Consider the following 23,979-nt stretch of genomic DNA (forward strand, 5'->3'; position numbering starts at 1 on the left):
CAGAAACACAATTCCAGTTGATATGGTAAGTAGAAGATCTGCTCATAAGAACTTGTCCCATTATTTAAAAATGTCTAAAAGAATTCTAAGCAGGATCACAAATGTCAGAATGAAAACACCTTGGACTCTTATTGCTAAGCAATGCCATATTTTGAATTTACAACTTTCCAGCTATTATTCAATACTTTTCATATATAATACAATAAGTATAGTTTATTTATTAAACTTTAGGCTACAATAGCTTTAAAATAAAAAATATTTAAAACAATAAATGGAACTAGGAAAACGTCTTTCCATTTCAATATACTTATATCGCAGCAAAAGCTAATAAGGTAGAGAAAAACTGCCACCATCATTTATTAGCAATATGCAATCTACCTGTGTTCTTTCATTGGGTTGTAGCTATTATTTATAGAATATATGCAATATAGGATACTCTGCTGTACTAAATGTCTTGGTACTCAGGAGCTCCTAACATGGGTTCCACTGAAGTTCACCTTCCCCAAAAGGGTTAAGAGATAAAACAGTATTTCAACATTAGTTTTCTTGTAATCCTATGTATTTTACTTTATGCATTTAAAGCCCCTTTAATAAGTAGTTTATACATCTCACGAGACTACCAAAAGGTCATTCATGGCACAAAAAAGATGAAGAACCTCTGCTTGAAACCACTGTATTGGACTTAAATTAAAACTTATTACTGGTTCAGGACAAAATAACATGAAAGAAATAAAATTAATTACATTCTAATTTGCACAGGATAAAATGTATCAATTTTAAGTGTGAATTTTGATGCTGACAAATGTATATACCCATGTAACCACCCCCACAATCAAATCAGAGAACTTCTCTATCATGCAAAGTTCTCTTATATCCCTTTCCAGTTGGTGCTATCATCTGAACCCTTGGCCTCAGGCAACCACTGATTTGCTTTCTGTCAGTAAACATTAGATTTATGACAAAAATCTTGATATATTCCACAAAACTGTTATTTTTACTTATAGAAACAATTTTTAAAAGAATAATTTGAATGGTAACCACGTATCTTAAATTGAAACCCGTATTACTATGTCAGTAAACGATTGTAAAATATCTCCATGAAACTCACCTTATAAAAAAAATACTGTACAAGGGTAGCTATTCTAATATAATAAAAATGACCATGAACAAAAAGCAATTTGGAGAGGAATTTAAATCTAGCTATTGCATAGTCACTGTTTCTTGCAGCTTGTCTTCCTTCTTTACCCATGATTCCTATAATAAAGAAGACAAAACGGCAAGTTCACTGATAACTGTTAAGTGTGATTTTCATAATTTATCTGTAATATCTTAATTATCTATAGCAGCTGAACCTGGACTTAGGATCACTATATCCTAATATATAGCAAATAGTAGATTCCCAAAAGGCTGTTCGACTTAAATCAAATAGGTAATTAATACAAAGCTACAATATATACTAGGCATGTAACATCAAGTTTCAAAGACTCAGGATATAATAAAATACAATTAATATAAAAATAATATTGAAAGTTCAGGATCTAATAACATCGTTTTACACAATAGACACAAAGTACTAGTTAACAGATTTCTAATGGAGAGAAATGCTATAAAACAGCTTTAACTTTGTTATTTCCAATGAACATAAAAAATATCCAAACTGAATGATTTGAACCTAGCAAAAATGAGCATGTTTAATGGTTTTAAACTTTCACACACAAGTCAAACAAAATGTGCTCTTTATTTACTGAACTTATTTAAAAAGGAACCCATGATTTTGTTCATTATTGGATTCAACAGGTAAGAAATTATTTCAATAAATATAACTGGAACAAACATTATAGAGCAAACAAAAAGACTTACAAAAATTGTATGTAAGGTCTGCTAAAAATTCCTGTATCACTAATAAAAGCTATCACACTCATAACTTTTTATCTTTCCACAATTGTACCTAAAAAGTTACACATGAAATAGCAATTCACCATATTTAAATGTCTATGTGCACACTCTGAACAAATGCCAACTATACATATATTTTAAATGTTTGTGACAATATTGCTCCCTACTTGTTTCTTATCTAATTGAGATGGGACAAAATGTGCTTTTTAAAAGTGTACAATATCACTTAAATTAGTACATAATTTTATCTGATAAATATGACTACATTTTTAAGGTTACAGTAACCTTTTAGGTTTCAAAAGAGTTATTGCCAAGTTTGTTTTTTCAATCTGCAAACAGCTTTGAAAAATCATTTTTTAAAATTTTAATTTTTATTTTTGTCATAAAAGGATTAAAATTTTCCAGAATGTATAGATAAAGATAATTACATTTATAACACCTAGAGAAGACCACTATTTTTGGTCTACATCATTTTAGAATTTTTCCTTCTGCACTTTTTGGTGTGTGTTTAATATATATATAAACAAGTGTACAAAATGAGATTATTTGTTTTGTAATCTGCTGTCATTTAACACATTATGGACATTGCTTATACTGTGTTTTTGTCAACATATTCATTTATTTTCTCAAAAAAAAATTCCTGGTTGCATAATTGCCAGGTCAATAGGCACACATTTAAAATTGTTATACATAATAATGTAGGGCATACCAATTTACACTCCCACTAATATTGTATACAAGGATTCATTAATTCTATACCTTTGCCAATTCCAGGCTTATCATTTTTTGTATTTTTTGCCAATCTCATAGGCAATTTTACTTGTGTTTTTTGATTAGTGAGACTGAACACTTTTTTCATGCATTTAGTATTCATTTTAGGTATCTCCTTTTGTGACAACTGATGACTTACATCCTTCCACATATTTTACCAAAGTGTTTTTCTTATACTCCTTAACTTGTTAAGACCTCACATACTAGAAATATTAAGACTTGTCATCTATTTTGCAAATGTTCTTTATTAGTTTCATGTTTAAAATTTGCATTTGGGGGTATTTACTTCTGCCAAACATACTGATCTCTTCCTTTACTTCCTTGCTTTCTTTGATATTTTTACTAAAAAGATCCTTCCATACCTCAAATTACAAGATTACTCATTAAATCTTTTCTTCTACTACTTTTTGTGGTCTTCAAATTTTTTTTAAAGATTTATTTATTTGAGAGAGAGAAAGAGCATGTGAGCAGAGGAGGGGCAGAGGGAGAGGAAGAGAATCCCAGGCAGGTTCCTTGCTGAGCATGAACGCAGGGTTTGGGGCTCAATCTCACAGAGCCTGAGATCGTGATCTGAGCCAAAACCAAGAGTCAGATGCTCAGCCACCCAGGCACCCCTCTTTAAAGTTTTTCTAAATCTTTAATCCATACAGAATTTGTTTAGCTATAAGCAATGGAAAGGAATCCAACTTCTTTTTTTCCCTGAATAACCAAACCAGTTCTATTAATATTTTTTTATCAAATAATGTCTCCCTACTTATTTGAAACATCTCTTTTGTTATGAACTAAATTTCCACATGTTTTGAATCTATTCTGTTCACTGGTCTGTTACCATATTAGAATCAAACTGTTATACTGTAGCTTTTTATGCTTTAATGTATGGTATAGGAAATTATTATCAAATTGTTATGGAGATTTATGGGAAATGACAGTATACAAATTAGAAAGAAAATTTAGTTATCATAATGAAGAGTTAAATTAGCCCAGAGTAAGGAATTGATCTGAGAGCTACCCTGGAAATATTAGAACTGAGAACTACTTCACAGGACAATATAGAGGTGATTCCAGAAGAGGAAAGCCTCTTTTCTAACTCTAAAACTTTAACTACTTCATTAAAAAGCCTTCATACTTTTTACCTTTGCGTCTCTATTTGTAAAATAAAGTTATTTAGGAAGACAGGTCAGAATACGGTTTAAATATAAAATGACTGCTAAACATAATGAAATGATATTAGTAATCTAAATCCAACAAAAATTTTAGGCAAAAATAGAAAAGAAATTAGAATAAAGGTTATTGTCAGAAAATTATTTGAAATTTTATATTTATTATTATAGTTTAGTATAATTTCTTGTTTCTAAAATTGTCATTAGAATGAGTTGCAGAATCTTTAGATTGAAAAACAGAGTAAATAATAATAACACTCTAAAACAAAAAATTGAAACCATGAGGAGTTCTATGTAAACCACAAATTTAGAGTTTAAAAATGATGAAGTAATGTGAGAAAGTACTTTGAAAGGTACAAAATGGCAAGTAAAAATAAAATTACTTTATTATGAAGGAGAACTGGCAAAGATAAAATTCACTAACATGGTATTTATTCCCTTGAAAATTTGTAATTAAAGTATCCTAGGGATGCCTGGGTGGCTCAGCCGGTTAAGCGTCTGCCTTTGGCTCAGGTCATGATCCCAGGGTCCTGGGCTCGAGTCCCGCATCAGCCTCCTTGCTCAGGGAGCCTGCTTCTCCCTCTGCCTGCCACTCCCCCTGTTTGTGCTCTCAATCTCTCTCTCTGACAAATCAATCAATCAATCAATCAATCTTAAAAAAAAAAATCCTAAGTATTGGGCTTAAGTATAATGGGCTTCTGAGGGGGATACACTGATATATTACTACATTGCATTCATATATTTGATATTGCACTTTCGCCCACAAAAGTAAAATTCAAAATCACTAAATAATTATACCAACTTTAAAAATTCAGGAAAAAAATTAATCACCTATGCCGACATGTGCTTCTTGTATCATGCTTACATCATTAGCACCATCACCAACAGCCAATGTTATAGGTTTCTCAGGTGAGATTTTTATCAGTCTTATTACCTGAAAGATATACAATTAGTTATTTATTATAAAATTTCAATTTTCTTATATTAGATAGTCATTTATCTGAAATGACTGTTATAAGAACAGTTGAATAATGAAAAAATTAATTTTGTATTAGACAATAATATGCACTGGGGTTCATTTTCTGAGATGTTAGGAATGTCTTTCAGAAATGTCATAGCAAAAGAGAATATTATCTTTGGATTTTATGATGGGAAGCAAGAATCTTAAATACAGCTTAAATGTGTAAAAAGCTCAATAATAATTGTGTTAGAAAATAATTACACATATAATTAAACTTTGTCAGGCAAAATTTTCTCTTTCTCAGGAAATTATTCTTTCATTTAAAGTAAAGATAATTATTTTCTCTTGTCATAAAATCTAAAGAAATTTTAAAAAGCAACCAAGATTAAATTTAATAAAATCAAAAGAAAGGTTTCTTTGGAACTCTTGAACATACTTAAAGAACCTAGGTATTAGCTCTGTTTGGTCTCCAGTTTTAGTCTCCACAGACTGGGGTACATGAATTGTAACAATATATATTGGCATTTTAACAAAATCCCATTAAGCCAAAAAATGTTGATGTCTAATTTATTAGACCCATATGAGAAACAAGCAGTGTGTAGATGTGGATTTCAAAGGATATTTGTGAAAGATACAGTATAAGACCCAAATTTTAAATCAAGAGTTATAAAAAATATCTGTATAGGCTTTCACTTGAATCACAGCTGAAATTTAAATATTTTTTGTATATAGCTTTAAATCACAAGAACTGACTTTTCAACTTTTTACTAAAGTTTCATCACTTAATAGCCACTTTTAACAAAGAGAATGCAGGAATAAGCAGAGAACCACCTGAAGTGGAAGAACTGAAGTCTAACAGCCTTTCTCACAGCTAAATAACTTATGAAACTATAGTATCATAGTTCAATTTGTGTCTCAGCAAAATCACAAACTGATACCCATCAAAGACTTTGTAGGTCATTATGAATAGTTGAAACTAATATTCACTCTGAAAATTCCAAAGGTCTGATAATGCACTTGGTTAACATTCAAAATGTGAGAAGTGACTGACTTAGTAACATTCATATACTACTTACTACCAAATAGGACTAGATAAAGCATTAGCCTTAAAGAATACCTTCACTTTTTTTTTTTAAATAGGCTCCATACCCAGCGTGGAGCCCAATGTGGGGCTTGAACTGATGACCCTGAGATCAAGACCCGAGCAGAGATCAAGAGCCACCCAGGAACCCCCAAGAATACTTTTAGATCTAAATATCTTTCTGTAATGTTTTAGAACACAAACATACCTTTGCTTTTTGCAGTGGTGCCATACGACAGCACAATACAGCGGAACAATTTCTGCAAACTTCCATAAATAGTTTTTCATGCTCCCTGAGTGCAAGAGACAGGCTGGTCCCATCCACCACCAGCCCGTGCTGAATCACATGATCCTCTTTAATTCTAAGAGAAAATAATTATATCCTCTGTTAGATACATCGAAGCCATATTATTTATAGTTATTTAGTAAATAAAAAATTCTTACAAAAAGATGGACCATTTACCCATAGGCTTTATTGTTACAAAACTGATATGCCAGGGAAGAAACTAAGTTATGATTACCTGAAAGCTGAAATTAAACAGAACTGAGAGTGACTGATGTGAGTAAAACAGATGATACTCAGTTTTACAATGAATTGATACAGAGATAGTAACTATATTTTCTAAAATGTGAATTATAACATATAATCAGAGGATACTTTCCCTATTTTTAGTATGAAAAATCTTATAAAAATAAAAACATTATTAGTTATACATTTAGAAAATCCTAATTTTAAAAAATTAAATGCAATCAACAATGCTCAGGAAAATTCATGTGCTAGACTTACCATGTGAGCAGGAAGGAATGAAGGAATCAAAACTGTCTTTTGATATTAACCCCTTCTATGTAACACCAGGTATTACCATGGTGGAACATGGATAACACCTCTCTGTGGGCATATGCTATATGAGTACCACTCAAAGTATGATCTGATTACTGACAGCTGGGCAAACTGTTGCCAGGAAGAGACAAAAAGCTTGCATCAGTATGTGAATCAACTACAATACTGGGCACATTATTTTGTTCAACTGTTTCTCCCCATTCTACCTTAGTAATAAGACTTTTGTGATAAAAGAAGCAGTGTCTAGATTTATATTCTGCTGCAAACTCCTTTATGTAGTTGAAGGCCAGCACTCAAAGTAGCGCTGTGCTACATCCATAAAGAAAATACTATAGTTCACCACTGGGTTCACAGTATAGCAGACTGCTACTGAGAAATATCCCTCCATTTTTTTTTTTTTTTAACTTGGTGCCTTGTTTTTTAAATTGAATCTATTTATTTAAATTTTATTTAAATTCAATTTATTTAAATTCAATTAATTCATTGTATTATTAGTTTCAGAGGTAGAAGTCTGTGATTCATCAGTCTTATATAATACCCAGTGCTCATAACATTGCAAGCCTAATGTCCATCACCCAGTTTCCCCATCCCTCCACCTCCCTCCCCTCCAGCAATCCTCAGTTTGTTTCCTATGCTTAAGAGTCTCAAAAGTTTGTCTCCTCTGATTTTGTCTTGTTTTATTTTTTCCTCTCTTCCCCGATGATCCTCTGTTTTGTTTCTTAAATTCCACGTATGAGTGAGATCATATGATGTCTTTCTCTGACTGACTTATTTCACTTAGCATAATACCCGCTAGTGCCATCCACGCCATTGCAAATGGCAAGATTTTATTTTTTTGATGACTGAGTAGTACTCCATTGCATATACCACATCTTCTTTATCCATTCATCTGTCGATGGACATATCCCTCCATTTTTATTCCATTTTCCCCAGCTTTGTTGAGCTACAGTTGACATTTAACATTATTTAAGGCATGCAATGTGACGATTTGCTACACATATATTGCAAAATGATTACCACATTAGGTTAGTTAACACCTCAATCCCCTCATGTAATTACCCATTTTTTTAGTGTGGTGATAAATTTAAGACCTACTCTATTAACAATTTTTAAATATATAATACAGTACTGTTAATTATAGTTATCATGCTGTACATTAGAATCCCAGAAATTATTCATTTTATATATAAGCTAAAGGTTTGTACCTTTTGACCATCATCTCTCCATTTCCCCCATACTCTGGCCTCAGACACCACCATTCTACTCCGTTTCTATGAGTTCAGCTTTTTTAGATTCCACCTCTATGTATTTGTCTTTCTTGGTCTAACTTATTTCACTTAGCATACTGCCCTCAAGGTCCATCCATGTTGTCACAAAAAAAATTTCCTTTTTTTATAGCTGAATAATATTCCTGTGTTTAGTTACACACACACACACACACACACACACACACACACACACACACACACTTTTCTTTATCCATTCATCCAAAAACAGATACTTAGGTTGTTTCCATTCTTGGCTACTGTGAAAACTGCTGCAATGAACATGGAGGGGGGTGCAAATATCTCTGAGGTAGTGACTGCATTTTCCTTGGATATATATCCAGAGGTGGCACTGCTGGATCACACAGTTCTATAGGTAGTTTTCTGAGAAACCTCCATATTGTTTTCCATAGTGGCTATACCCTCCATTAAATCAAAAGTGAGAACACTATCAAATGAGCAACAAGCTATAAAAAATATATATCAACAGATTTTAGTCTTATAAAAAATCTTTTATGAGCTAAAATGATGTCTTTCACAGTATGCCTTATCACCATTGTGTTGCACTGTAACTAATAAGTGGTCAACAATTATCTTTTACAATGTAAAATTTTAAAAAATGTATTTTTGTTTTTAATTGCCCAGTATCTGAAAGCAACACCACATTGACTGTTTTTCCTCCCTACTGGTCAATCTTTACTTAGCAACCTGTGCTCCCTCCAATGTGTTCAGTCTAAGCACTGCCTGAGCAGAAGTCTCAGAAGAAGGGGTAGCAAGCAGCCAACAGGGGGAGAGATCAGATCAGTTTTCCTCTGGAACCTTCTCAAGGCACACTAAATTAGGTTTTCTCTGGACAGGCTTTATAAGTCACCATATTACCTCACTATCCATGAGATATTTATGAACGATGGGAAAGCATCTCACAGTTCTGGCACATAGTAGGCAGCATCTGTTCATCTCTATAGCTTCATGTCTCAATATTTCCCATACCCTCTTTTCCACCTATTGTATTCTCTGGCCATACTCAACTACCATCATCTCTCTCTCAGCTCTGGAAATTTGCATATGCTGCCCCTAATGCTTTTTTGTGTTACTCTCTGACCAGTTAACATTTCTTTTGGGAAACAACAGAGTCTTGAATTTTTCCACAGAGCTCTGTTGTCTAGGCTAAGCTTCCTTCTTCTATCTACCCACAGCTTTCTGTTCTTGCTTGTTACAATCCAGTTGTGATAGGTCTAGGACAATATATCCACTTCTGTTTTTCCTATACACTGTAAGTATTCTGAGAGTAAACAATATACCTTATATGACTCTGTATTCCAAATTCTAGATAGCAGACCATCAATATATGTTTGTGAAGGAACATAGGTATATAAACTAACACTTTCAAAGGTATGGAATTTTTTGTTCTACCCAAGATTTTTAGAACAGACATTTCCTGGAAGCCTGTAAATCAAAAGCCTATCGACTTCTCTGGTTATTTCAGGAAACATATTCTACCAAAAAGATGATATATCTAAAAATATAGTATAAACTTCATATAGCAAGCCTAAAGAAAGACTGTAGTGTTTATAATATAGCTTTTGAACAAAAAGGGGAAAAAATAATATCCATTAATCTTAACAGATTCACTAAAAGCATATATATAGAAGACTTGAAGAAAACATTCTAAAATACAATAATTATCTTTAGATGGCTGTATTATTATGTTATGTTCCATCATATCTTTAACTTTTACTTTATTTTATTATATATGTTAGTCACCATACAATATATCGTTAGTTTTTGATATAGTGTTCCATGATTCATTGTTTTCGTATAACACCCAGTGCTCCATGCAGTATGTGCCCTCCTTAATACCCATCACCAGGCTAACCCATTCCCCCACCCCCTCCCCTCTAAAATCCTTAGTTTGTTTTTCAGAGTCCATAGTCTCTCATGATTCGTCTCTCGCTCTGATTCCCCCATTTTTCCCTTTCTTCTAATGTCCTCCATGCTATTCTTTAAGTTCCACAAATAAGTGAAACCATATGATAATTGACTTTCTCTGCTTGACTTATTTCACTTAGCATAATCTCCTTCAGTCCCATACATGTTGATGTAAAAGTTGGGTATTTGTCCTTTCTGATGGCTGAGTAATATTTCATTGTATATATGGACCACATCTTCTTTATCCATTCATCTGTTGAAAGGCATCTTGGCTCTTTCCACAGTTTGGCTATTGCGGACATTGCCGCTATGAATATTGAGGTGCCTATGGCCCTTCTTTTCACTACATCTGTGTCTTTGGGGTAAATACCCAGTAGTGCAATTGCTGGGTCATAGGTTAGCTTTATTTTTAATTTTTTGAGGCATCTCCACACTTTTCCAAATTGGCTGTACCAATTTGCATTCGCACCAACACTGTAAGAGGGTTCCCCTTTCTCCACAACCTCTCCAACATTTGTTGTTTCTTGCCTTGTCAATTTTTGCCATTCTAACTGGTGTAAGGTGGTATCTCAATGTGGTTTTGATTTGAATTTCCCTGATGGCTAATGATGATGAACATTTTTTCATGTGTCTGTTAGCCATTTGTATGTCTTCTTTGGAGAAGTGTCTGTTCATGTCTTCTGCCCATTTTTTGACTGGATTATTTGTTTTTTGGGTGTTGAGCTTGAGAAGTTCTTTACAGATCTTGGATACCAGACCTTTATCTGTAGTGTCATTTGCAATATCTTCTCCCATTCTGTGGGTTGCCTCTTTGTTTTGCTGACTGTTTCCTTTGCCGTGCAGAAGCTTATTATCTTGATGAAGTCCCAAAAGTTCATTTTTGCTTTTGTTTCACTAGCCTTTGGAGATGTTTCTTGAAAGAAGCTGCTGCGGCCGATGTCAAAGAGATTACTGCCTATGTTCTCCTCTAGGATTTTGATGGATTCCTGTCTCACGTTGAGGTCTTTCATCCATTTTGAGTTTATCTTTGTGTATGGTATTAGAGAATGGTTGAGTTTCATTCTTCTGTATATAGATGTCCAATTTTCCCAGCACCATTTTATTGAAGAGGCTGTCTTTTTTCCATTGCATATTTTTTCCTGCTTTGTCGAAGATTATTTGACCATAGAGTTGAGGGTCCATATCTGGGCTCTCTATTCTGTTCCATTGGTCTATATGTCTGTTTTTGCACCAGTACCATGCTGTCTTGGTGATCACTGCTTTGTAATAAAGCTTGAAATCGGGTAACGTAATGCCCCCAGCTTTGTTTTTCTTTTTCAACATTTCCTTGGCGATTCAGGGTCTTTTTTGATTCCATACAAATTTTAGGATTGTTTGTTCCAGCACTTAGAAAAATGTCATTAGAATTTTGATCGGGATGGTGTTGAAGGTATAGATTGCTCTGGGCAGCATAGACATTTTAACAATGTTTATTCCTCTGATCCATGAGCATGGAATGTTTTTCCATCTTTTTGTGTCTTCTTCAATTTCTTTCATGAGTGTTCTGTAGTTCCTAGAGTATAGATCTTTTACCTCTTTGGTTAGGTTTATTCTGGGGTATCTTCTTCTTTATCATTTTCAGCATTTTTTAAATGGACACTTATTACTTTTAAAATCAGAATTAATATTTTAGAAAGCATATATAAAGTAAATGATTCTGAGCAATTAATTTCTATGTTTTAGGGAGTTCTTGTTGACATTATGGTACTTAAATGTTTAAGCAGCTACAATGGTGTTGTCGCTACTCCCAAGCTATAGTATAATTACCTAGATCAACCCCGTTTTTGAATTCCAAACAAAGAACCTTCTGAGAGTTGTACTGTCTCTTTAAAACATTCCTTAAATAAGTTTTCCTTTGGTGAAATTGAGTTTAGTACCACACCAGTGCCTGCATATCAAATGTGAATAAAGCTCTGAAAATACACTGATAACTGTGGCACAGTCTTTTCACATTTCTTTTTCTGTATTAGCATCACAAGACCACAAATGACAGGTACCTGTAGGAGACCTAAGATACCTACATATGAGCACCCCTGATGCTTAACAGAAGCAATCCTAATTTACTGAGAAAAATCAGAATGTTAAAGGGAGCTTCTAAATAAAGTTGATCTGACTACAAAAAACAGACTTAGAAAAAAAGAAAATGAATTTAGAGTATAAATACTTGGGTAATTATCTTTGAACAATAAAATGCAGATTCATTTTCCAGTTTAGTCATATAAACTAGATCAGGATTTGGCAAGTGTTTTCTGTAAAGAGACAGGAGTAAATATTTCAATTTTTGGTTTTGTGAGCCAAGATATTAAAAGAGAGAAAACAGATTTTGACAAAAATTTTTATTGACTAAGTAAAAAAATGTAGTAATACTAATTGAGCACAATTTTGTAAATAACGTAAATCTACCAATGAGAAGAATGGAAATCTTTTCTTTGGGGGCGGGAGGATAAAATTTGGTTAATTGGGGTTTAAAGTTAATGCTCCCTATCATCAATATCAATTGCAAATGTCTACCTCTTAATGATGATCTATAACGAGATTTTACATTTTAACACAATAGAAATATCTTTAATGAGATTTTATATTTTTGAATATGTCTTTTCAAACGGGTAGTATATTAATGTGTCACTATTGTGTAAGAACTGTTGAATCACAGACCTGTACCTCTGAAACAAATAATACATTATATGTTAAAAAAAAAAAAAAAGAAGATAGTAGGAAGGGATAAATGAAGGGGGGGAAATCAAGAGGGGGAGACAAACCATGAGAGACTATGGACTCTGAGAAACAGACTGAGGGTTCTAGAGGGGAGGGGGTGGGGGGGATGGGTTAGCCTGGTGATGGGTATTAAAGAGGGCATGTATTGAATGGAGCACTGGGTGTTATACGCAAACAATGAATCATGGAACACTACATCAAAAACTAATGGTGCAATGTATGGTGATTAACATAATAAAATAAAATTAAAAAAATAAAGTGTCGTCTCCCGGCTGAAGCCCAGGGGACCAGAGCGAGATGCAGGGACCATGTTCTGCCGCAAGCTGACGGCCCTCGACTACCACAACCCGGCTGGCTTCAACTGCAAAGATGAAAGAGAATTTAGAAACTTTATTGTTTGGCTTGAAGACCAGAAAATCAGACACTACAAGATTGAAGACAGAGGTAATTTAAGAAACATCCACAGCAGTGACTGGCCCAAGTTCTTTGAAAAGTACCTCAAAGATGTTAACTGTCCTTTCAAGATTCAAGATTCAAGATCGACAAGAAGCAATTAACTCGCTTCTTGGTTTAGCTGTTAGACTTGAATATGGAGATAATGCTGAAAAATACAAGGACTTGGTACCTGATAATACAAAAAATGCTGACAATGCAGCTAAAAATGCAGAGCCATTGATCAACTTGGATGTAAATAATCCTGATTTTAAGGCTGGTGTAGTAATGGCTTTGGCTAACCTTCTTTAGATTCAGTGTCATGATGATTACCTGGTAATGCTTAAGGCAATTCGCATTTTGGTCCAGGAGCGCCTGACCCAGGATGCAGTTGCTAAAGCAAATCAAATGAAAGAGGGCTTGCCTGTTGCTTTAGACAAACATATTCTTGGTTCTGACGCAGGAGATGCAGTTCTTAATGAAGCTGCTCAAATTCTGTGATTGCTGCATATAGAAGAGCTCAGAGAGCTACAGACAAAAATTAATGAAGCCATAGTAGCTGTTCAAGCAATTATTGCTGATCCAAAGACAGACCACAGACTGCGGAAAGTTGGAAGATGAACATTTTAGGATTTCAGCTTCTCACCTACTTAATACAACTGGGAACCATGTATGCTCTGGCATGTGTTTGGAAATCAAATGTCACATTTTCAAGGGAAGAATCCTAGAAAATTGACTATGTTCTCAAGATTTACCATCATTGCTTTTTCTTTAATAAAGTTCAGGAAGGTGGAAAAAAAAATAAAGTGTCACTGATTAATAAATACAATACCATCTAATTTGATAAAATAATCAATATTTCACTGTGCATTAAAAGTATATTAAAAGTCCATTTTTCTTTTGTTTGGACATGATGGATAAATACTGATAATAAAAATGCAGTAAAATGTCATAGGGCAATATGGGTGGCACTCAAAACGCTACTGATTTAGAATGGTGTCACTGTAATCTGCAGTAAATCAAGCAGCAGTGAGAAATTATAAAAGTGCTTCATAAGGTCTCTGTCACAACTATCCAACCAGGCTATCGTAGTGTAAAATCTTTTACTGATGATATGTAAATGAACTAATGTGCCTGTGTTTCAACAGAACTTTACTTACAGACATTTAAATGTGAATTTCCTAAGTTTCACATCACAAAATATTACTCTTCTTTAGGTTCTTTCTCTTCCATTAAACAATGTAAAAATTATTTTGAGCTCATGGGCTATAAAAAACAGGCAATGGGCCATCTTTGACCCATGAGCCATAGTTTGATGACCCTTGAACTCATCAGATAATTACATTCTTACCTTCTGGCAAGCTGCCTCAATTGTTCAGCACATTCGCCGTCTGATTTCTGGTTTATAAGTTCAAGGATATTCATGGTTCTGTGAAAATGTCCACATGATAAACTCACACTAACAGCTGTTTCATGTTTATCACCAGTTAGTACCCATACTTTGATACCAGCCATTCTCAATGCTTCAATAGTTTCTCGAACTCTATCTTGCAGCCTGAAAATAAAAGAAACAACATTAGCAGTAGAGAATACATCTTTGACCATTTTAAATATAAACCAGATAGTACATGTAAGGTAAATTCTAGACTCCCTGACTTAAAAATGTTATAGTATAGTGATATAACTGATTTTTTTCCCATTAGGGAAGAAAAAGGAATAATCAAATTAGTGATCATCTGGTTAATATAACATCTATAACTTTATATTTTAAGAATTTATCTTCAAAGTTGATTTTTATAGAACCAAACTAAATATATGGTCTTCATAACTCATATTTAGAAAGTCTTAAATTTGAAATTAGATTTTTCTCTTTTTTCATAAGAAAATTTTTTGTATCAGTAGTTTAAAAATCAAATTATGGACAATAAAGGATGATGTAATTTCAGGTAAGTCTCAGAAATCTCATGAGGCCAAATGAAAGGTAAATGAAAACCTAAATTTTAAAAAATACAAACACTCTTAGAGACAGGTGGTGGGGAACAAAGACTAAATGGACCTCAAGGAATTCACAAACTAATGAGAAGAAAGTCTTTAAAGAAATAATTGTAATGTACTGCCACAAAAACAACATAGAACTATCTACAAAACATGAATACTTCACAAAGAAGAGAATTTTTAATCCTATTAGTGGTAAGGAAAGGTCTTAAGACCTAAGAGTGGGGGTACTATCTGAGCTATACTTTGTAAAGACATTCACAAATGGATAAAGGAAAAATTATCCAGGCAGAAGGAACAGCCTTGCCAAAGAACAAAGGCACAAAATAGAATAGTTTTAACTATAGTTGTTCAGAGAACTACATACAGCTTGGTACTGCTGAAGCAGAAAGTGGAAGCAGGCAGTGGTGGGAAATGACGCTGGAGAATTAAGGTGGGAAATGACGCTGGAGAATTAAGCAGGCGTTTAAAGCCTCTGTATGGCACACTGAGGAGTACTCTAAAAATTCAAGCCTATAGGCAAAACTGTACATAGCAGAATTCTTTCATCTATTTAAGATATCTGGCTAGAGTAAAAACTGTATATACTGATTGGGAAAAATTAAGGCTTTAACTCTCTATTTTGATTTAAAATACATTATTATAGGATGTTAATAAATGGAATTTATGTCATAAATTAGAAATACTTGGCTAAGAAAATTCTTACATGAGAAAAAGGATATTGCCTGTTTGATGCTTACCTGTCTTCCACTGCTGTAGCTCCAAGTAATATCAGGTCTTTCTCTATGAACTGGAAGACATCTGCCAATTTCTCTTCCCGTTGTTGCAAGGCAGTCCTGGCTTCAAACAGACGTCTATCTATTTCCTCATACTCTTTAGATGTCAACTGTTTATAGGCCATGCACAGAGTTCTCAGCCCTTTCTAAAACAGAAAAATTAAAGACAAAAATTGAACAAAAATAACTAATGGGAAATCAAGAAGTCACTGAAATAAACTGAGGATGCCTTACCAAAAATCAATCACAAAATTTAAAAAGTACTATCATTTAGTAATAGGAAATAAATGAAGTGTCACAAAGCCCTCATGACCTGAGTTATGGGACGCATATTATCATAGCTCTTTTAATTTCTGATGCGTTCTTAAAAGTTGCTCAAAATAATTAAAGTTTTTAAATTGTAGCATATTAAAACCTAGACAGGATCATAAAGATTATCTCACTGTGGTTTTAAAACTGTTTTACCTGGAAAGCCAGAAAGTTTTATAGGGGTAACTTCAGGACTGTCAAGAGAGAGGCAGCCCCAGGTTCTACTCTTGTTTTAACACTTACAAATCCACTTTTATATACTTCATAAGAAAATTTTTTAAGCAAAGGGGACCATAATTTCCTGAGAGTTTATGGTATAATGAATTTACAGTTCAAATAATGAAGTCAAATAAACAATACTTTCTATAGTCACCAAATGATTTTAAACTGTATCATTATATAACTTCACTGGTGAAATGGAATTACACAACACTTAGGAATATATATTCGATTATCTGATTCTCCTGGGCATAAATTTTTCTTAGGTGCTACTATTTGAAAGTTGGTATCTACAGCTAAGAGCTATACAAGTTCCTTCTCTTACTGTACATTCTCCTCAGAAAAACCCAAAATAAACATATTTTTTAAATGTTTATTTATTTGACAGAGAGAGAGAGAGAGAGAGAGAGAGAGACAGCGAGAGAGGGAACACAAGCAGGGGGAGTGGGAGAGGGAGAAGCAGGCTTCCCGCTGAGCAGGGAGCCCGATGCGGGACTCGATCCCAGGACCCTGGGATTATGACCTGAGCCGAAGGCAGACGCTTAACTGACTGAGCCACCCAGGCACCCCCCAAAATAAATATTCTAATAACAGAACTTGGAAAGGGTACATTTTAAAATACTACATGACACTATTCAGATTTCTAAATATTGATGTTCCTTGATTTACAAATGACCCACACCTATAAATAACTGTTTTTCTTAAACAACAGTTAAGGGACCATGAGAGTTATTAATATAGGAAACTAATTCATTTTAAAACAAATATTTACTGAATGCCAACTATGTGCCAGTATTGTTCTGGATTAAAATGAGTGTAAGGTAGAACAATGTCTCTGTTCTCATGGATGTTACAGTGTGATAGATGAACCAGATCATAAACAATTAGGAAACAAGTAATGGGAGAAAATAAACCATATGTAAGTAAAGGAGGCAGGTGGGTAGAGATGAGTATAGAGCAATCATTTACAGAAATGCAGAAATGAGAGATCATAAGTTCTTAAGAGCTGCCTAAAAATTTTCCTCTTCACATGAATTGTAGCACTGTGTTTTCATAAGATTCTCCTATGTTCTTCTAGTAAGAGAGAACTAATTCACAAACCATAAAATTCACTCCTTTAAAGAGTACAAGTCAGTGGTTGTTTAGTGTATTTACAGAGTTGTACTATTACTACTATCTAATTTCAGAACAATTTCATCACCCCCAAAAGGAATCCCATATCCATTAGCAGACACTTCCCTTTTACCCTTTCCTCTAGCCCCTGGTAACCACTAATGTGCTTTTTGTCCCTATAAATTCCATTATTGTGGATATTTCATATAAACAGAACATGTGACCTTTTGTGACTAGCTTCTTTCACTACGCATAGGAATTTTTCAAGGTTCACCCATGTTATAGCATATGAGTACTTCATTTCTTTTAATGGCCAAACAACATTCCATTATATGAATATGACATACTGCTTAATCCATGCATCAGCTGATGGACATTCAGATGTTTCCAACCTTTTGCCTATTTAGGAATGCTTTTAACTTTTTGTGTGAACATATGTTTTCAGTTCTCTTGGGTATATAACTAGCAGTGAACTCCTGGGTTATATAGTAACTATATTATTCTATGTTTTATAAGGAACCGTTAAAGTATTTTCTAAAGTGTTTGTACCATTTATAATCCCACCAGCAATGTACAAAGGTTCCATTATCTCCACATGCTTGGGATTCCCCTATATTCTTTAAGTAAACTCCTCTTTTTAATATATTAATTTGAATGGTCTTTGCAGCCAAAAAAGCCCTGGCTGTAACAGTTTCAAAGAAAAGACTTGTATTTTAGCAGGTTAAAAGTCAATTTTTAACCAAAGAATGTAGAAGCCAACACATAATGTAACAGATCTGCAGAAATTCTATACTTTTTGATAAATTACTAATGCAAAAATGAAGCCTTAAATCTTTCATATGTATATCTTTTAGAGTTTTATATATCTTAGAGATTTACACTCACCAAAGCAAATTCATCTACATGAATTCTGGTTTTTTCTATTTCTCCACCTACACATTTAGGAAGAATTGATGATTCAGCTCCTTTAGCAAATAAAAGCTTCTCACCTAAAAAGAAAAATCAGTTATCAAACTCTTAATATTAGATAAATAAAAATTCATAGACGTTTAGATAGGTTACCTGAAGGTGCCTGAACAATTACACTCATTCTCCTACGATCTGAATCAAATTCGAGAATATGAAGCAGTTTGTACCTAAGGAAAAAAATAAGACCAAAAGCTTACTTTTTTTGAATAATATTAAGTGAATATTTGAAAAGAACCCCTATAAAAGTAAGATTTAGAACAAGAAATTAATCTCAACTACATTTTCAAGATGGGTTATGAATCATTAATAACAACACAAGATAGAAATAGAAGGAACTGACATTTATTGAGTACTTACCAAATGCCATGTACTTTACATACCTTATGTCATTTAATACCCATGAGAACCAAAGAAGGTAGGTCTTATCTCATTTTACAGATGAGGACTATTAAACTCAGAAAGATTAAGTAATTTTCCTAAAGTCAAATAAGCTTGTGAGTGGCACAGCAAGGATTGGAATCCAGATCTGCCCAGCTTCACGTTTTTCTCACTAAAAAAGGTAATTGATTCTTAACCCTCTTTTCTGCCCAAACATACCTGAGAAATATAACACACTCACATTAGTAACAGAGGATCATTATAGCAGTGATTCTGAACCTGACACGGTGAACGTTATATAGAGGTGGGGGAACAAATGCCTTTATAAGGAGTAGTAAAAGAGTGTGTGTGGATAGGTCAGGTGTGGCTTGAAGTTTTCTGGATAGATTTATATAGTGATATACATACATAATGATGTATACATCTCAAAAAAAAAACAGTGGGATGATGGTTCATAAGTTGATGAAATGAGCTAGACAGGCTTCTACATGAAAATAGCAAAGAACGAGCTCTATTTTAGTTTGGAAAAGCACAGTTTGGAAAGGGACAGCTGGAGTTGACATATGACTGGAATTGGTAAAACCATGAAAGGTATGAATAGAATAGGAATGGACTAATTTATCAAGCCTTGTAAATATTGGAAATAGGCAGTTGTTCCTTAATGTTTGAAAAATAAAATCATAGGAAATATGAAGAAATTTTTATTTATAGAAAACTCATGAAACTTATTACCCCAAGAGTGTATAAAAATAAACATATGAGTAAATTCAAGAAACATTAAGCTAAAATACAAACGAAAGAGTCAGAGTAGGATATTGTTATTACTGTGATGAAGTAAACATAGTATTAGATCATTCTAGAGCAGGGGTCAGTAAACTTTTTCTATAAAGGTCCAGATAGTAAATATTTTAGGCTTTGCAGGCCATATATGGTCTCTGTTGCATTTAAAAAAAAACAAAACGGAAACAACCTCTCAACAACGTAATGAAGTTTGCAGGCTGTACAAGCCAGCTGTAGGTCAGATATGACTAATGGGCCATAGTTTACGGATTCCTGTTCTATATTAAATACATAGAAAACTATAGTATAGAAAAAAATTACCGTTCCAGTTTTCCAAGTGTTTTAACTTCCATAGTTTCTTCAGAATTGCCAATAAATACAATGCCAATTCTAGGGATTAAAAGATAAAGAAATATAAGATTTAAGGATGACATTTCATGTTTCATAATATGTCATTATAACTTAGCATGAATAAAAATATTTAAAGTATACATTTAAGATGTATTTTAAAATGTTTCTTTGAATATGGCATTGTTTTTAAGAACGTGAAGAATCAGAGTAGGTTCAAAACAATACATACACAAGTATTTCTCACAAATTATATTCTTTATATTTCGTAGTAACCAGATTTTTAAAGATCTCTTCAAAATATGATTCAATGCAAGCCTGACAACAAAATTAATAACATATATAAAATTCTCATTTACAATTTAAAGTGCACTTCTACCTTATGTGTTTATGAATTTTGTCTGACAATTTAAAGTAATTTTCTAGTATATGCACATTTTCATTTAAAAGGTGTTTTTCTGAAGATTTGGAAATTAGATCAAACTACCTTGCAGCAGCTTCCACTAAAGCCTTTTCATCTGGTGAAGATGCATAGTATTCCAACTGGGAGGGTACAAAGTTGGACTGCCAGGGACCATCACCAATGCCATCAGTCTGAGCATTGCTAATCTGTACAGTGTGACAGAGACTGACTGCTTTAAAGAAGAGATCGTGTTCTTTAATCTGTAGAAAGATAATATTCTCAATAAAAATTCCATTACCAAGTAACATTTAGTAAACTGTAAGCAGAATTCAAAAAAATGTGAATAAATACAGTTCATAATTTGGTTATCTTAGATCTACAACAGGAGTGCTACAATCCTGAACTGCCTGAATGCTAGCTGGTTGCTTCTGACTCCACAGAGTAAAATTGCTTATAACCCTTCAACATAAGAGTATCTTTTTAGGAAACATAGCCAAATTGTAAGTAAAGATGAAAACTCTTTTGTGGAAAAAGTGAGATCTCAAAAAGTATTAAATACATTTAAGTTCTATTTCTTTTTTTTTTTTTCCCTAGGCAAAGAACTTTATTAACCTTGTTTCAAACTTTATTCCCAGGCTTCTTCAGCTTAAATAGCTGCAAAGAATGAATTGTGTATAAGCAAAAACTGAAAAGAGCTGCAGTGTCCAAGGGGCTTGGGCTTAAAAATATTAGAGATCTAGATTTTATCAGATCCATGAACAAAATTTTAAAAAGCAGTCATAATATAAAATAGCAGCTCCCAGTAACTTCTTCAAGTTTTATGTTCTTCAGAAGTTGACTCAATTCAGTTTGCTTCATTCTTGGAAGCTTCAACAAAATTCTCCACAAGATCCGGAACTTCATCATCATCATCCTCTCCGGTAGCAAGTGGTGCTTTTCCATCCACAGATTGTTTGGGCAGAGCTTCAGCCAGTCTTCTTAAACTAGTCAGACTGTCTGCACCAAGTTGGTTTAAGATACTGGGTAGCATTTCTGTCAGCTGCTTTGTCTCAGCATGGCCTGTAATGGTGAAAGTGTTCGCTGCCAGTGATGGCTGAACTTTGGGGTTGTTAAAATGGATCACTGTTCCTTGGTTTGTGAACATATTCACTTCTTCAATACCAGAGATATTGTTTACCCCTAACTTCTTTAAGGAGAACTGAAGTTTTTTATCATCTGCTGTAGCCATTCTATGAACCACCTTCTTTCGGCGAGCAGTTCCTTTCCCACCAATGCGCACTTGTGCTTGCAGCTTGGCGAGTTTCTCCTGGTTCATGATAGTTTCTTTCATCTTGTTGGAGCGGAAATGGGACCGCGCGGGGGAATAGGGTTGGCGCTCAGGGGGTCTCGGGCGGACCAGCTGAGATTAGGTGCACACACGCGGGGACGCAAGATGGCAGCTTTAAGTTCTATTTCTTAGCAAAGTCTTCTTTTCTTTACTTCAAGGCAGTAAGGGTTCTCCACTTAGTCTCATTTAAATACTCAGAGAACTAAGGCAGACACATATTAATTTGCAAGTTAAACTGGGTCGTGACTACAAATTCTCAGTGCTGAATCAAAGGATATACATTTCAAGTACATATTCCTTGCCCCACTGACACTTAAATTTTTTCTCCTACCCCAGTAACTACCAAAGAGAATTCTTTCAAATGAAATTCCAATTTATTAATTTAAAAGTTGCTTACCAGTTCACTTTCATTTTCAGGACTGGTTCTAAAAGAAGAACTGGTTGTAAGATGGGTTAAGTTGTTAAGATGGGATAAACTATTAAGGTAAGATAAGCTTCCTTCTGAAGAGTCTGGTGTTGGTCCTTCAGATACAAGTCTACCATTGATTTCTTGGTATTTTATGCCATTAATTGAACATTCCCGAAACTGCATCTCATTTTCTGTCAGTGTACCAGTTTTATCTGTAAACACATACTCCACCTAGAGATGGAAGATAAAAGAAAACAAACTTTTGTGTTTATGGTCCTATGTTAAACAAAAAAACCTTGTCCTCCTCTGTCCCCTGAAGTCAAGTTTACTTACTAACATTAGTATACCGATGCTGAGATTTTTTTATAATCTAAGCACAAATAAATAAAGATGCACAGAAACAAAACAGGATAACATAAAATATTTCAAATCTTTATAAACTTTGAAGTTTGTGGCATTTTTAGGTGCATGTTCACGTGTACAGCTGACTGATAATGTGGGATTAATATTTTTTTCCATCTCCTGGATAAGGTGTTTTGAAGCAGTAGGACCAAGAATGATCTTTGAGCAAGGGTGGAAGGGATGCTTAATAACCTAGAAATGTGAAATGGTATGTGGTCCAGAGGAAATGGTACAGAACTGGGATCAGGGACACAAAGTGATAGCAACACAAGAAGTCAGAGATGGAAAGTTGTCTAAAATATTAGATAGATGGAGGAAATTGAAACCAAGGGTAGAAAACAAACTCCAGGGAAAAGGAAAGTGTTTAAATGAAAAAAAAAAATTTTAAGATTTTTCTTTATTTGAGACAGAGAGAGAGAGCACAAGCAGGGAGGAGGGACAAAAGGAGAGGGAGGAGCAGGCTCCCGCTGAGCAGGGAGCCCGATGCGGGACTTGATCCCGGGACCCTGAGATCATGACCTGAGTGGAAGACATGCTTAACCTACTGAGCCTCCCAGGTGCCCCTAAATGAAAATATTTTTTTTAAAAGTAGGTAAGACAAATAATTTTACTACTCTTTTGAGACTAATTCTGGAAAATTAACCCTATAAGAAGGTAGGTCCAAAAAGAGAAGGATGAAATAGTCAAGTCTTGATACAACTAGGATTGTGGTGAGGATTTGATTAATGCAACAGTGATCTGAGAAAGTTGTCATTTAAAAAGGGAGGTACACATCACAAGGAAAAACAACAACTATAGACCAATACCCCTTGTGAAAATAAACACAAGCTAAATCTAGGAACATATACAAAAGAGATACACCGTGAATATGTGGGGTTTATCCCTGGAATTCAAGATAGGTTCAACATAAATCAGTCAATGAAACCTACCACAATAATACATTGGTACTTATTCTTTATTCTTTTATTAAAATGATCATCTTCACAGACGCAAGAAAAGCATTTAACAAATCCAATACTCTTTCATGATAAAAACATTCAACAAACTAGGGATAGAAGGCTATTTCTTAAACCTGATAAAATGTATCTACAAAACCCCATAATTAGCATCCTATTTAATGAAGAAAGACTGAATGCTTTCCCTTAAACTAAGTTCAGGAATAAAGCAAAGATGTCTCTTCTTGCCACTTTTATTCAACATTGTACTGAAGGTTCTAGCCTGGGTAATCAGGCAAGAAAAAAGAAATAAAAGGTATTCAGATTAGAAAAGAGGTAAAACCATTTGTAGATGACACGACTTTGTATATAGAAATTTCTAAGGAATCCACTAAAAAACTACTAGAACTAATAAATGAGTTCAGCAAGACTGCAGAATAAAAAGCTCAACATACAAAAAGGGAGGCAGAGTTAAAACCGGAAAAAATTGTTAGGACCAAGAAATAAAGTGAGAAAATATACCTTA

At 34.0% G+C, this 23,979-nt stretch overlaps 1 protein-coding gene and 2 pseudogenes across 1 annotated transcript in view; 1 reads left to right on the forward strand and 2 right to left on the reverse strand.

Annotated features, from left to right (window-relative positions):
* ATP11B (ATPase phospholipid transporting 11B (putative)) overlaps positions 1–23,979 on the reverse strand; it is a 126,105-nt gene that overhangs the window by 39,480 nt on the left and 62,646 nt on the right. Inside the window, exons 13-22 of the mRNA XM_028100836.2 lie at positions 22,105–22,347; positions 20,465–20,640; positions 19,951–20,019; positions 18,565–18,638; positions 18,388–18,491; positions 15,826–16,007; positions 14,442–14,645; positions 6,078–6,231; positions 4,659–4,761; positions 1,109–1,254 (exon numbers count right to left, since the gene is read on the reverse strand). Of these exons, the coding sequence (XP_027956637.1) occupies positions 1,109–1,254; positions 4,659–4,761; positions 6,078–6,231; positions 14,442–14,645; positions 15,826–16,007; positions 18,388–18,491; positions 18,565–18,638; positions 19,951–20,019; positions 20,465–20,640; positions 22,105–22,347 (1,455 nt within the window). The remainder of the gene's footprint in view (positions 1–1,108; positions 1,255–4,658; positions 4,762–6,077; positions 6,232–14,441; positions 14,646–15,825; positions 16,008–18,387; positions 18,492–18,564; positions 18,639–19,950; positions 20,020–20,464; positions 20,641–22,104; positions 22,348–23,979) is intronic.
* Positions 12,956–13,711, forward strand: LOC114206937 (tRNA-splicing ligase complex subunit RTRAF pseudogene; annotated as a pseudogene).
* Positions 20,983–21,815, reverse strand: LOC148165026 (transcription factor BTF3 pseudogene; annotated as a pseudogene).

This window comes from Eumetopias jubatus, unplaced genomic scaffold, assembly GCF_037043125.1.
Source record: "Eumetopias jubatus isolate StellerSeaLion01/CBP00866 unplaced genomic scaffold, mEumJub1_p1.0 scaffold_1, whole genome shotgun sequence".
In the NCBI taxonomy this organism is placed as follows: Eukaryota; Metazoa; Chordata; class Mammalia; order Carnivora; family Otariidae; genus Eumetopias; species Eumetopias jubatus.